At 43.9% G+C, this 14,917-nt stretch overlaps 1 protein-coding gene across 10 annotated transcripts in view; it reads left to right on the top strand.

Moving 5' to 3' along the window:
* Positions 1-14,571, top strand: part of GRK3 (G protein-coupled receptor kinase 3) — a 128,966-nt gene extending 114,395 nt beyond the window's left edge. For 6 of the 10 annotated variants that reach the window (XM_055322652.1, XM_055322647.1, XM_055322651.1 and 3 more), the window contains 4 exons: positions 1,755-1,917; positions 4,202-4,338; positions 6,998-7,111; positions 8,505-14,571. In XM_055322652.1, the coding sequence (XP_055178627.1) occupies positions 1,755-1,917; positions 4,202-4,338; positions 6,998-7,111; positions 8,505-8,666 (576 nt within the window). In that variant the 3' untranslated portion in view covers positions 8,667-14,571. The remainder of the gene's footprint in view (positions 1-1,754; positions 1,918-4,201; positions 4,339-6,997; positions 7,112-8,504) is intronic. The other 4 variants (XR_008664095.1, XR_008664096.1, XR_008664093.1 and 1 more) reach the window with 4 other exon arrangements.
* The last annotated feature ends 346 nt before the right edge of the window (positions 14,572-14,917 follow it).

The raw sequence follows: 14,917 nt of genomic DNA, 5'->3' as shown, positions 1-14,917 counted from the left end.
CTCATTAGCTGAGTGACTTTGGGCCATTCAGGTCACCTCCCATGCCTTGGTTCTGTCACCTGTGATGGGTTCTGAGGCGATTTCTCTGAGGTAGAGGAGAGAGCCTCCTTAAGCTTCCTGGCCTGTAGTCCATGCTTCAGTTAGGAGGTTCTGTCATTGTGGTTTCCATTCTCTGTGACCAAGAGCTAAGGATGAGTGTGCTCAGAATGAGAAGGGGCGTGTGGCCAGGGATCCAGCCGGAAATGAGCCTGGGACAGCCTGGTCCAGCTAGAGGGTCTGGGTCTTAAGAAACCAATTCTTTATCTTTAAAAAAGCAGCCCCAATAATATACTCTTCTTTAAAAAACAGGAACAGAAACAAGATAAGTATACATTTTCTTCTTTGCTTTATTCATTTTTAACAATTTATGCTGAGTCCTGAAAGTCAAGGCTCCCTGAAATTCTAGGAAGCAGAAGTTTGTATACAAAGCAGACTTGGCCCTTTCTGAGCAACTACTTTGGAAAGGAGTGTGTTTTTACTTTTGGCAGATGCTTTCAGAATCCATCCCTGTGGCCCTGATCACAGGGTGTCCCTCCACCCTGGTGCACTAGCACCTCATCTCTCTCTCTCTCTCTCTCTCTCTCTCTCTCTCGTGAGTGGGCACACGCCTCCAGCATTCATGCTCTGAGCCACTGAGGATTTCAACTCTGGCCTCAGCCTGGAAATGGAAAAGGAAAGGAAGGTTCTGTGAACCAAAGGACCCTAAAATCAACATATGCTTGTAAGAGGACCCTAAGAGCAGCCGGAGAACCCTCTGTGTTTCATTGATTTGCTAAAGTCTTGGGGGGCAAGTGCCTCTTCAAGCTCTTTTTCTTGTAAATAACTTGTAACGATAATCTATCCAGTACTACTTTCTCAGGCAAAGTAGCAAGCAAATCAAGTTTATAAAGAGATCTGTGCTTTTGATTGACAAATGTGTTCCTTTCTTTCAGTCAGATCACTCACCTTTCTGCCACGGAACTGTAGCTCAGAGCATAAAATCATCTTCTTTGCTTATTTTCAGAGTGTGGCCTCTAAGCTCAGGGGGAAGAATGAAAACTTTTGAGTAATAGTTTGGAGAAGAAATGCTATCATTAAGTGTAATTTTTATTCCAGTGCCTCTTAAAGGCAAAGTTGCCTTAACTCCCAGTGAACTCCACATGCCTCCTGAGCTCCATGCTTGCACACTTACTTGATGGAGTTGTTACACTAGGTTTGTGAAAGGTTGGAAGGTTTGTGGAATGAATGGAAAATTCAGCTTCCTCTCCCCTCCGCTCATCTCACTTTTCAGATGAATTGAGGGTGGTTAGAAACCACCCCCTCCCACCAACCTTTTCCCTTTTAATTGTTTCTAAAACTACAGCAGTGTAACTTTCTACTTTTGCAAATAGAATTACCTCGCCATCATTGAGATTCTGTTTTGTTGTTGGATCTTTTCGTACGTTAAATAAAACCCTGTACATATTAGTTTTTCTTTGGCAAAAATGTAATGAAGATGGTGTAAGGGAACGGCTGAATCTTAGCAGCCCTGGGCTGAAGGTAAGAACAGTGAGAACAATGGTGGGTCTGGGTTGCTTAATATCATTAACAGACACTTAAAACAACTAACGAGCTGTCTCTAAAGGATTTTGTACTGTGGTCCAGTGATCTTCCCACGTACAGTTAGGATACTTCTGAATCTGTGGCCTTGCTAAGTATGTTAAATCATAACTATCTTGATCTCTTAAAATAATAAGCTTCTTGATTGCGACCAAGATCTCTACAAGAATTTCCCCTTGGTGATCTCCGAGCGCTGGCAGCAGGAAGTAGCAGAAACAGTTTATGAAGCTGTAAATGCAGACACGGATAAAATCGAGGCCAGAAAGAGAGCTAAAAATAAGCAACTTGGACACGAAGAAGGTAAAATAGCCAGCATGTCTCAAAATATTTTCAATGCGATGAATTTTTAAAAAATTCTTGCAAAGCTGAGAAAGTATATGGGTCATAAAGTACTTTCCAGGGGTGGCAGGGGGAACACCATAAATAGTTTTGTGTGGCTTGGAAAAGCTCAGTGTAATATTTCAAAGTCCTCAGTCAACATATAAATGAAGGTGGTCAGCAGTAACGTGTCAGTGTGTCCTCCGATCGTGGAGCATTTAGAGTGAGTTGGCCAGTGAGGACTGAATATTACAGTGCCAGGAGTAGGCCTGGCTTCGTGGACGTGTGACCTGGGCCGCCACCTGGGATACTGCACTGGCTTGAATGCTCTGCTGTTACTGTCTTGATGTTCTTAATCATTTTTGAAAGGGGGCCTGCATTTTAATTTTTCACTGGGACCAGCGAAGCATGTCATAGATGGCTTTGGGGAGGGACTCAGCACACATGTCCCTTGTCAAGAGCTATAAATCAATATAATTACATTTATTTTACAACCAGCATTAAAGAATTGCGAAGCTGCATTTTTATTTACGATATTTGAGTGCCCTGTTGGGATTTCCAAAGCGGAGTACCTAACATCAAGTATTAAACTAGTCCGCCATGCTTGATTCACCAGATGTTGTCGCTTTCAATTTTTGTAAGATTTTATGAATCTGGGATATTTAAATGTATTGTGGTTAATGACCATGATGTCATTTGCTTTACTTCTAGGCAAAGACTTTTAAGGTTAGCATTATATAATAAGAGAGACTGTCCAGAAACAATTTCATTTTGTTATTAATAAGTTGCTTGAATGGGGGCAGTTTGATGCAGGCTCATTGGTCATGTTGACCAGTTCCTGGTAGCATTTATCACCTGCTCAGAAACGTGTGCCTGAGCTCAAATGGATTCTTCCTTATATAAAAGCTGCCTGAGTACCCCAGGGGAGCAGCACGGCCCCATAATTGTGCTCACCTCCACTCAGCAGGGAGAGGAGCTTCATTTCTAAGCTGTTCCTTAGAGAGCACGTCCATTGATATCACTCCGGACTGTTGACCATAGCAAATTTTACATGGGAAATTACCTCAGTAGTAATTTGCTCTGGGGAGGGCCATGATGTCACTAGAATCTTGACAAATTGGACCCAGAAAAAAATAGGTATACCTTAATGACCTTGTTGAGGTTATCCTTTTAATTAGCGCCTCAATTAGAGCACCTAGCAAATTAATGAATTTATCTTCATATACAAGTAATTGATTTGGGCATCTGTGGATCTTGGTTGAAGATCTCAGGAGTCATCTTATAAAACAGTACAGCCTAAGCTTAGGTCTCTGAAGCAAACCTGCAAGGCATCTGTCTTCCATATTCTTTAGCCATGCAAACACTTTCCCATTAAAATGACAACTCCAAGGAGCCTACCTGATCACCTCGTCCCCCCTGTCCTTGGTTCTTTGCCCTCCTGTATGTGGCACAATGTAGGTATTGCTGATCTATTTATCGTCTGGGTCTCCTAATAGAACGTTAGCTTTCTGAGGGCAGGAGTTCTGTCTCTGGTCATATAGCACTGATGAATCCAGAGTGCCCAGAACATGTCCAGCAATAGACATTCCCTTAATAGCTGAATGAGGGAAGGAGTGAATGAATGATTTTAGCATGATATCCAAAGCCTTTAAAGAAAACAAAGCCAGCCACTTCAAATTACCTTTAAAAAGAGAAAAAGGAGAGATAGCACTTCACTTTAACAATATGATCAGGACTCAACATGAGTGCGAATTAGCTCGGTCTATCTACCTAACCATATATTTGAGGCATAAATATAACTGAATGAACAAACAGTTTTGAGCCTTGTGTTACCTTGGCTGCTTGATAAGCCCCTTACTATTATTTATAGGATTGAGAGGAGAACCCCAGTCCCACATAAAGACACGGATACATTGAGCATTGTTTGAACGAGATTTCTCTCTACTCTCCAATTCCTGTTATTACACATACTGAAAAAATAGTTTGGGAACAAAGCTCTGCCCTCTCTGTGTGATAAGGGACCATCACAAATGTATCAGAATGTTGAGAAACAGCCATTCAGTATGTTAGCAGAGCCGAAGAGACCTCTTCCGATCCCCAGCTCACCTGTGTCTCAAAACGGAAATAGTGGTTTGCGTGACATGTTCCCTTGATAAAAACTTGATGTTTCCAAAGAGAGTGTAATTCTTTCTTGTTTGTTCCAGAAAATAATGTAGACAACCTGTGTCCGAGCCCATTTAATCCGTGGTTATATTATATTCCTCAGATTACGCTCTGGGAAAGGACTGTATCATGCACGGGTACATGCTGAAGCTAGGGAACCCATTTCTGACTCAGTGGCAGCGTCGGTATTTTTACCTCTTTCCAAACAGACTTGAATGGAGAGGAGAGGGAGAGTCCCGGGTAAGTTGAAAATGGCCTTACCAGCATGGACTTCCAGCATACTCGATGTCACGTGGCTCTTTCAGATTGCAGGCATGGCCTCTAAAATATCCCGCTAAGCTGTGGATATCTATTTTAACTTGTGCATATGAGATTTTGGTATCCAAACTTCAACTTTTTTAAACGTAGAGCCAAGGAAGGATTCTGTAACATCTCAGAATAGGATGTGAGGTCAAAACAGGTTTGAAGAAGTCCAGAGAAAGTCAAGGAGATCAAAAGAGGGGGAAAAAAATCCAGGACTTTGGAGTCAGACAGAGGTCCTTCAATCCAGAGCTCAGAGAAGATCTGACATCTACAATATGGCTAGATGGTTGTAGGTCCACCTGTGCTCAGTCTTCCCTCATGTGGCCTCCCCTCGTCAGGCTCAAATCAACTAAGTGATGTAAGCCGTGACTCTGGGCACAGAGGTGAGGTTGCCAAGCCACACTTCCTTTGGTCTCTGTTTTGTTGGAAAAGTGTGACTTCCATACCATAGGCAGGAAGATACCTCTCCTGCCTCAGGTCCTTTTCTCAAGGGCTAATGTTTGTGAACAAGATAAGAAGAAATTTCGAATCTGCACTGTCCCTTTACACAAGGCAGTCAGCATTTATTAAGCGTCTACTGTGTGAGGAGTGGAGGGCTTACTTATCTAGGGGTAGCAAACCAAGAAAAAGGTATGCTTCTGTTCTTGGGGAGGGATTGGCTGGTCATCTGGGGCCAAGGAAGCAGGGCGATGGTGGTTCCAAATGTCAAAACACAGTCAAGTCTTGGATATGTCAGAATATTGCCTGTCAGTTGTTGGGTGGTGAGAAGTGTAGAAAGTAGTAAGCTCTAATCTTGTATTTTCTGACTTTAGAATGTGTTTTTAAATCCTCATTGGTAAAGAGGCACCTTGGGTGGCTCAGTTGGTTAAGCATCTGAGTCTTGGTTTTGGCTCAGGTCATGATCTCAGGGCTCCTGAGATTGAGCCTCGCTTTGGCTTCCATGCTCTGCAGAGTCGGCTTGTCCCTCTCCTGTCCCCTCTGCTTTTTCCTCCAACCACATGCTCTCTTTCTTTCTCAAATAAATAAATAAAAATAATAAATCCCCATTGGTAAAGCTGATATTTAATTATGAGTGATTGCTACTGCACGGCACATTCCTTTCAGATAAACAAGACTTCTCACCATTATTAGTGCCATGGAAGTCACTTTCTCAAACTAATACATCTAGGCTGTGAATTGCTATTAATAAGTTTCTTTGAGGGGGGCTCTTGAGTTGTAACTCAGGTGCTGGTAAGTATTATATAATACATAATATTATATAATATAGATTGTATTTTACAAATGTATAAACTCAGCACCCAAATTATAATTCATATATATTATTATTATATAATGTATTTCCTGATAATAAGTGGCCCTGGGCATATTACATATTTACAGTTGATCCTTAAATAACACGGGAGGTCAAGGGTCTTGGCCCCTCACACAGTCGAAAACACATGTGTAACTTTTGACTCTCCTAAAACCTTAACTACTTGATAGCCTGCTATTGACCAGAAGGCTGACTGATAACATAAGCAGCACGTTAACACATAATTTGCATGTTACATGACTTATATACTATATTCTTACCGTAGAATAAGCTAGAGAAAAGAGTATTATTAAAAAAAATCACAAAGAAAAGAAAATACATTTACAGAATGGAACTGTATGGAAGCGTACTGTCTTTATGGGGAAAAAAAATCCCTGTAGAAGGGGACCCACACAGTTCAAACGCATGTTTTTCCAGGGCCAGCTGTACTCTGCTGTCTACTAGACAGTCACCCTGGTGCACGTTGAAAGGAAATGACTTCACTTTTCAGGATATGTGAAAACTTAGAAAATCTTCCCTTTTTTTTAGACATCAGGTATGATAGGTTAGCTTGGTTTGAACAGTCAGCATTCAGTGTTCTGTGTGAGAGCTATCTAGTATATATGGATGGATGGATTAGTAGGTATCAGTCAGGAAACAGAAAACATGAGCATTTATGACAGTGTTGTTCTTCATTTCGGAGTCCTGAAGTATTTATAAAAAAAAAACATAAAATGGTAAGGTCCTCATGACACTATAGCATTCACCTCAAGCATTCATGTTATAGACCTAGTGTGACCATCTTTTAAGGGTGTCACCTCTGTTTATAATATCCTGTTGATCTTTTCAAAATATCATTAGCTCACAAGCCAACATTGCCAGACCTTTCCTGAGCTGCCATGCCAGAAATTTAGCCATACCCCGTTCACACATATAAGTCATACAGCACTTTGTTTTGTTTCCTCACAACTTGGTCCATAGAATTCAGACGAGTGTGCAACACAGAAAGGACACGTGCAAGTCACAGCCATTCAGATATCAGTTCTGTTGCCAAGGGAACAGCTGTGCTATTGTTGTACAGAGACATTCCGTTCTTTGCCATTTCCTTCGAGATGCCATAATTTGAATTTTGTGCATGTCCCTTTGTAGCCATTCCCTCTCACTTCTAGAATATCATCAAAGAGAGGAAAAGGCTGATTTTTTCTTTTTACTTTTTCCAAGCTGATAGTTTTCTGTATTATTTATTAGTTTAACTTAAGAAAGGAAATAATGTGAAGTAACTTATTTTTTTATTTTTATGACTAGCAAAATTTACTGACGATGGAACAAATTCTGTCTGTGGAGGAAACTCAGATTAAAGACAAAAAGTGTATTTTGTTGAGGATAAAAGGAGGGAAGCAATTTGTCTTACAATGTGAGGTGAGTTTTTCAGTTTTTAAAAAAATCTTCCCCCAAGTGAAAGTTAGAGCAACTGTATGCCTACCCAGTGGGGATGGCCCCCCAGGTATGGAGAGCTTGAATCCCTGCTTTATGGCTTAGCAGGGAAGCCCCAGGGTACAAGGTGCTCACCAGATTATGGGTTACTTACAAAAGTGAATGGCAGAAAATGGCACGAGAGGTAGTATGTGGAATAATCTGAGCCCTGTCTGGAAGCTCTGTCTGGTGTGTGGCATGGGCCTGTTTGTTAGCCCATCTCCCAATTCCTATCTTTCAGTATGTTGGTGTTTGAGGCTTGGATGTTTAAGGAGACACAAGATACCAGTGACTTCTCTCAGGGAAAATGCCATCTTCCTCTCTCCAAAGTTCTATTGTACCCAAATTTAATTCCTTTGGGGTACTGTGGTGTGTAAGGGCAGAGAGTGTAGGATGTGGGTGTGTATAGGGGGGACGTGTGTGTGCCTGTGGGGGGTGTGCATGGAGGGTGCGTGTGTAGTAGGTGTGGGTGGGTGCGCATGGGTGTGTGTGTGTGTGTACATGTGGGGGTGTGGGTTGCATGGGGGGGTGCATTGTAGTGGGTGTGAGTGCGTGTGCATGGGGGAGTGTGTACATGTGGGGGGTATACATGGGGTATGTGTGCACGTAAGTGCATGTAGGTGGTTGTAGGGTACTGTGTATAGAGGTGGGTCAGTGTAGGGTGTGTGAGTGTACTTGGGAGTGGAGGGAGTGTTGGGGGTGTGTGGGGTGTGGGTATGCATGGGTGTGTATATGCACACATGTATAAATGTGGGTGGTTGTAGGGTACATGTGTATGTATGTAGGTGGGGAAAGTGTTGAGGTGTGTGGGGTATGTATATGCACAAGTGCCTGTGTGGGTGGTTGTAGGGTGCATGTGTGCAATTAGATGGAGGCAGTTTGGGGGTATATGGGTGTGTATGTGTGTGTGTGTGTGTGTGTGTGTGTGTGTGCACGAGAGCATATTTAGAGAGAGAAACGAGTTGGAGATACCCAGAATGTGTGTCAGTAGCTTCACCACTACATTGTACATGTGATGGTGCTTGTTCACTAGTCAGAATTTCTCCTTAGTCATTACCGTATAAACTTGAGTTGTTTTAGGGATCAGAAATCAGAGGCAATCTCTGAATGGATCACAGGTAGTGCCTCTCAGGGTGGGGGCGAGGGATCCCCGCGGGGCTTGCCAGCTGTCCTGCTCCCTGCAGGGGGCCCTGGAGGAAGCCCCCACATGGCCCGCAGTTCAGCGGAGCGGCCCGCAGTTCAGCGGAGCGCCGTGGGCCAGAGATCTGGGTGGTGTGCTCCTTGCCAGAGGTGAGCCAGTCATGCCCATTGCTACTTGTCCCTCTGTGTGTCCGTGTAGAGCGACCCTGAGCTCGTGCAGTGGAAGAAGGAGCTGACCGAGACCTTTACGGAGGCCCAGCGGCTGCTGCGCCGCGCGCCCAAGTTCCTCAACAAGTCTCGGTCCAGCGTGGTGGAGCTGTCCAAGCCTCCTCTCTGTCACAGGAGCAGCAACGGCCTCTGACACCCGGGACAGGAGGGTGTTGGGGAGATTGGGCCTTTCAGCCCTTGACATGGAGCCTTTTGGAGAAGTCTGAGGGTCAGAGGTTCTGTTCACTTGTTCCTGGGGCCCTTCCACGATGGGGAGGACCCAGGACACCGAGGTGCTCCTAATAGGAGCTGTGACTGTGCTCGGGGTCCGGGACTGGCCTCTCAGCCTCCAGTGCCTCCTGCGCATCACATCTGTCTCTGCTTGAAACTACTGAAGAAACAAACAAAAGTTCTTTCCCTTTGTTCCCCACCTGTTTGGGTGGACATGAACCTCCAAACTTGAAATGATCCCTGCTTATCACTTCAGTTTGTATGTCTGATATCAAACCTATCTTAGACTTGCCAAGTGGGAGTGCAGCCCCTGACGGCATTGAGGCTGGACGGCCCGAGCACTGCCCTGTGGCACCTATGGGGCTCGCACGTGTCCACTCCAACACCACTGGATGGGAGGTCAGCCGTGCGCTTCAGCATCGACTTCCTGAGGCCCCAGCCTGCGAGCTGAAGATACTTTCTGAGACGGTTGCACGTGGGCCCCCACTGTGTGAGCGGCAGCATCCAGGTACCTGCCCGCCTCCGACAGAGAGCAGAGGTGGGGAGTCATCCATCACCGAAGGCGTTTAGCAGCGGGTCGTTGGAAGGCTTTACAGGGATTCCAAAGGACAGGCAGTGGGGTTTTAACTTTCATGGCAACAGTGATTTTCAGAAATCGTCAAATAAACAAATTGCACTTTCACATGTCTGGGTGTGCACAGACACTTGGGGGTAAGTCTGTCCTGGGCCCTGACAATAAGCAGTTTTAGGATACAGTCGTTCTGGTTCCTTCTGCCTGCCCTTGGGACACATATCCGTAATGGATGCATATAGGAAGGAAAGAATTGCTCTGTTTCACATTATAGTATAGTTTAAAATGAATTTTATTGACAAAAGAATGCTGAAGAATGAATGTGTTGAAATGAGTTAACCGTGTATGTTGACTTTCATGTTATCCTCCACCGGTCCTTAGTAAGTGGTCCTTGGCCCCGGGTGGGTCGTCCCACAGCGTGACAGCAGTGGAGCAGGAAGGCCGGTCGCCTGATCCCTGGGGCATCTTATCTTCTCTTCACAGTCTGTTCTACAATGCGTTCTGCGCCCTTTTCTCGCCCCCAATAAATGCCGGGCTGTAAGAACCAGTGTGTTTCCCAGTGAAGTCTCTCTGTCATCAGACTAGAAATAATAACAATAATTTTTAAAGTCCACATATTTGTCTTATTCTTAGTGCAATCTTGTTGTATGTTTCTAAGTCAACTACTAACAATATAAATAACTTAACATTATCATTATCTGCATCCTGCCCTCGATATTTTTAGTGGCTCCAAATCTCTGTGCACTGTGTTCTTTGAGAAAGTGAGGACTTCTTAATGAAATTATATTTTGAGAGTTTGGAAGATAATTACTGAAAGTTTTTATATTTCATAAGAGTCGCCTTGGAAAAGAAATCTGGAGGTCGACTCTCCATCTCAACTGCTAGTTGAGGTTTAAATTAACATCCACGTTCTACTCTGCTATTTCCAGTAGAGGAGGACAGATGCACTCTTTACATGCATCCCCCTGGTTTAAAAGGGAAGAACAGTGTTCACATTCTGCTTTTTAAAAAACCAAAACCAAAAAACCACTAGCAACAGAAAAGTAACTGTTTCTCGTAAAGGGCGAGCACCTTGCGGCCGTAGTTAATGACATTTGTTACTGCTGTCACCCCCTCCACTGCCAGCTCCCATCGCTCAGCATTTGCAGGTTAGAAATTGCTATATCCCAAGCTTCTGCGGGACATTCGAGGCTGTCCTGTCAAGAAGGGCACAGATTCCTTCAGGATCCGGGCTTAACGTCTGCCATTTCACACCTAGGACATTAGCCAGGCCAACCTGCAGCTCTTTGAAAGATAGCATTTTTGCTCTGGAGTAGAACATGAGGTTGATCTTTTAGAAAGGAAACATAAATTGGGAAATATCCTGAGAGCACTTTTGCCTCAAACCTAATTTCCAGTGTTGGCGTCTTGTGTGGCCAGGCTTCTGCCTACACTTGTCCCTGCAGCCATTCTGACAGGGCCAGCGTCTCTGCTGCCAGACGGAAGGTGCTTCTGGGACCCTTCTGTGCCAGCACGTTGTGCCTGCATGGCCAGCGAAGGCCACTGGTGTAGAGATCTTGGTATACTTGGTTGGCTATTTCAGAGAGTTTTAAGAGCATTACATCATTCTTAGATGTTTGACCCTCCCTACGTTTAGAACATTAAAAAGGACAAAATTCACACACTTTCTCATTCAAAGAAGATAAACTTGATACTATTTTTGTAAAGCTATAATGTCTTGATTCCATAAATCAAGGGAATTAATAAAGCAAAGTCTAAAGACTCTAAGATGGCTTTGAGCTGCTATCCAACATAGATGGAAGAAATTAAAAACTTTAGTGACTCCAAGGTTATTTTTTTAAGTTAAAATATTCTCTCTGGTGCATTTGTCCCTTCATGGCATTGAGAGTCATGGTTTTTCCCTCTACTATCATGTAAGTATGATTTTTCAGCAAAACTTCTAGAAATTAGCTGCTTCGCCACTAATGCAAATGTCTCCCCACTCATGCCTCTGATTGGCCAATCTGCACACATTACAGTTTCAAAATTTGTGTGGAAAAAGTAGGGCCAGAGATGAAGGAAAGCAAACATCCTGCCCAAGAAAGGCCACCACCGCCACAACACGCAACCACAAGATCTAGCCTGATGTGTGATTTGAAATATGCCATATGGATACTAGAAACAATTGTTTTAAGGCCCTTACTGGCCATTATAAAATATCCTTTACCAATTGACAGTGAATTTTAACTCCGTGAAAAAGAACAAAGTGTGGTTTTTCTCTGATGATTCAAAAAATTTCACTTGGAATTTGTAGTTGGGCCAGTTCAATACAGTGTTTGACTTTTCAGTGGTTTTTCATATCAAGAAGAGAAACAAATTCTCAGAGTCGGACCTTTTTCACATAATGTAAATCTGTAAAATGTACTTTGAAATGTGCTGGTGTTAAGAGAAGACTTACTTTGTAGGACTTAGTCATACATAGATTTTTTTTTTTTTCCCTCAGTAATTTTTTTCAGGGAAGTGTTTCTGGGTCATTCAGAGATGGCTGATGACTTACGTCCTCCCCACCCCTGAGGACCAACTCGTTTGTGCCCAGAGAGGAGGTGGGCTTCACCGGAGTCTGTGGCAGGTGGTGTCTGGGAGTCATGGGCTGTAGGGATGGGTGAGCGAGTGCCAGCCAGCCAAGAACAGTGGTAGAAATGGGGCGAAGGAAGGAAAGCATTAACTTGCAGGTGAAAAAGCCATTCCCTTTACACCAAGCACCAAGGAAATAAAGTTGGCTAATTCTTTTCCTCCTTACAATGGGAGTTGAATAGTAATTACCGTGAGATATAGTCACTTTATTTTCAATTAGAGTTGCTGAACTTATGGACAGGCCATCGGCTTTCCATCAGGGCTCTGCACACCCTCCAGCACCCTCCAGGAAGGCACCCAGCACCCAGAGTTAACACCTGTCTGTGTGTGCCTCGCAGCCACTGGGATGGCCAGGCACAGGATCTGGGGCCTGGGGCCCTGAGGCCAGCCGCAGACCTCATTGCTCATCCACTGGAGCCGCAAGAAGACCCCCAGAATAACAGCACATTGCTTGCTGTTTGAGCCATGCCCACTTGTAGAGTGAGCTTTAGCAGTTTAAATTTTGAAAACGTTTCTTCCTAAAGATCTACCATGATTTTCCCTCCCATGAAAGGTTGACTCCAGACGTCTGAATTAATCAGTTACTTATAAATTCATATGAATATCAATTTTTTCTTTTTACCCAGGCCACATTTCAAAGAGGTTTTTATTTTCTTGTTGAATTAATGAAAACCGAACTCTGAAATGATACCATTTCCTCAAGTCGTAATGTTAGATTTCTTTCAGCCTCAAAGACCAATAGACCTGCTTTTTTATAGCCGAAGGACAAGGATGCCTTCCCCACCTTGCCCAATGCCCAGCCACTCACTGATGTGGCCGGGGGGCACTGATCGGTAAATGCAGCACCCCAAATGTTAAATTACCTGTATTTAAACATACACACGTACTCCGTACAGAAAATGAGTTAGTAGTATATGCATTTCATCAAAAGCCTGCAGAAACAAAAACTGTGTTTTAAAGTTTCAGCAACTCCCATTCTTATAGTAAACTCTCCTATACACCACAATCTCAAAACCATCTCTGAAAACTGGTAACTCTGCTTCCATATTTAATTTCGTCCTAATATAAAAACGTCTTTCATGTAAGGGTAGGGAATGGAAAACTATTTCTAACCATGCACTCATAATTACAAAAGGACTTGAAATTTAATTCCCCGTGTCTCAGTTGATTATATCCCAGGTTGTATATATTATATGTGGTTTATAAGCTAAACACTGGCCATTTTTTTAAGTTCTATTGTAAAATCGTATTTTTCTATGTTTTAACTAATTACAGTAGATTTGGCTTTTTCTGAGTAACATAAAGATTGCTAAACGACATATATTAAAAAACAGAGTTCTATTTTAGCACAAAAGCATTTTATATTATTTATTGAATCCTTACATTTGTTGTCATCAGAAACATTCCTTCTTTCTGCTCCTTTTTATTTGTATAGTTTGTTATTTAAGGAGACGGCAGCCCTTTCTGTGTTTCATAAAGTGGAAATGATGCACACAGCATTATTGTGGGGCAAACATCCCCCCTCACTGCCATGGACTGTTTGCAACAAAAGCTCACCCTCTGGTCTGTGCTGAGACATATGCGCTTCCTGGGCAACATCTGACAGCCACCTTGCCGAGAAATACTGCTTTCATCTACCTCTTCAGAAGGCCTCCTGCTTGTTGACAGGCACCCCCAAATGCTTGCTTCTAGACTGGCTGCATTATCAAAGAATCTCAAACACATTTCGGCGGGATTCCCTCTTGATGTCAATGTTAAAGCCACAGCATCATCTAAGCCAGCGGGGCAGGTAGATAGATAGCCCTTCTGCATCGTTCTGGAGCCCAGAACCGCCTGCAGAGCATCATTTCCTACTCTGATTGTGCCAAATCCCTGGAATCCGTCCTGCCATCGCCAGGAGATTCGACTGTTGCACCTGATTTATCAAGTACTAAACGGGAGGTCGGTCCTCAGCACTTGTTACAAGTGGCCAGCCGTGATTAAAAACACCCCTTCCAGGAGGAGCGCATTTGAACGTAACCACCCCCACCCCTTGCTGTCTCAAAATGGTTTGGAAAATGGGGTCCTAAAGACTAATGCCCTCGTATGTGATTAAATCTTGGCCAGAGGCCCTATTCTTGAGTTGACGGACCCTCAAAGATTTCTGTGAGCTAGGATGGATGACCGGTCTCTGGGAGAGGGGGTTCCTCCTCACGTGTTGACATTTCTCTCCGCCCTGTCTTCCTCGCTGGGTAGCCATCAATGTGGCAACATATTCACTATATTCTTGGCAACCTGTCACACCCTTTAAGAAAGAAATCCGTGTTCTCTTGTGCGTTGCCCTACGAGGTGAAGCCGGTGAATTAGGTATTGTCAATCTAGATGTTGTACCTATAAAATGATCATTTGTCTTGGTGTCTCTTTGCATTGATTGTGCCAGTGGAAGTTTCTAGCCCTCTCCTAGTACACACTTAACTAGTGCACGTTGGAAGTCCTATCCTTCGGGAGACGTCGTTCCACGCCTGCGGTCACCCACCCTGTGCGGGGCACGTACTGTCATTTGGTATCACCGTCTTTCACAGCTATTTTGGAGCAGCTAGGCTGGTTTCTTCTGTTGATAAATTGCTTCTATAAAATCTCAATAAAAAGGCTCTGTACAAAGATACCTACTTGGGTGTGCTGTCCTTCCCACCCCCACCCCCTCCAATGAAAACCTGCACTTCTTTATCAAGCTGCTGAGATATCAGGAAGTGACTCCTTTTAAAGAATCCCAGTTTTGAGGACAATCCATGCAGAGACTGATTTTATAAAGAGGAAGGGAGAGCCAGCCTGGATTCCTTCGGATTTTGTGGATTGTCGGAGCACAGTCCACCTCATGGTTTCGGGGGCTTGGAGGCCCAACTGCCTGTGCCTCCTGCAAGACATATTGTAGGGAAAGAGCCGGTGACAGCTCCTGGGGTGCGGGGTGTCCATCTCCTCCCCACTTAGCCTAGGCTACACTGGCCCCCCCC

The sequence above is a fragment of the Nyctereutes procyonoides genome, unplaced genomic scaffold, assembly GCF_905146905.1.
Source record: "Nyctereutes procyonoides isolate TBG_1078 unplaced genomic scaffold, NYPRO_anot_genome, whole genome shotgun sequence".
Classification (NCBI taxonomy): Eukaryota; Metazoa; Chordata; class Mammalia; order Carnivora; family Canidae; genus Nyctereutes; species Nyctereutes procyonoides.
The sequence above is the reverse complement of the archived record's forward strand: the minus strand, read 5'-3'. Positions and strand labels throughout refer to the sequence as shown.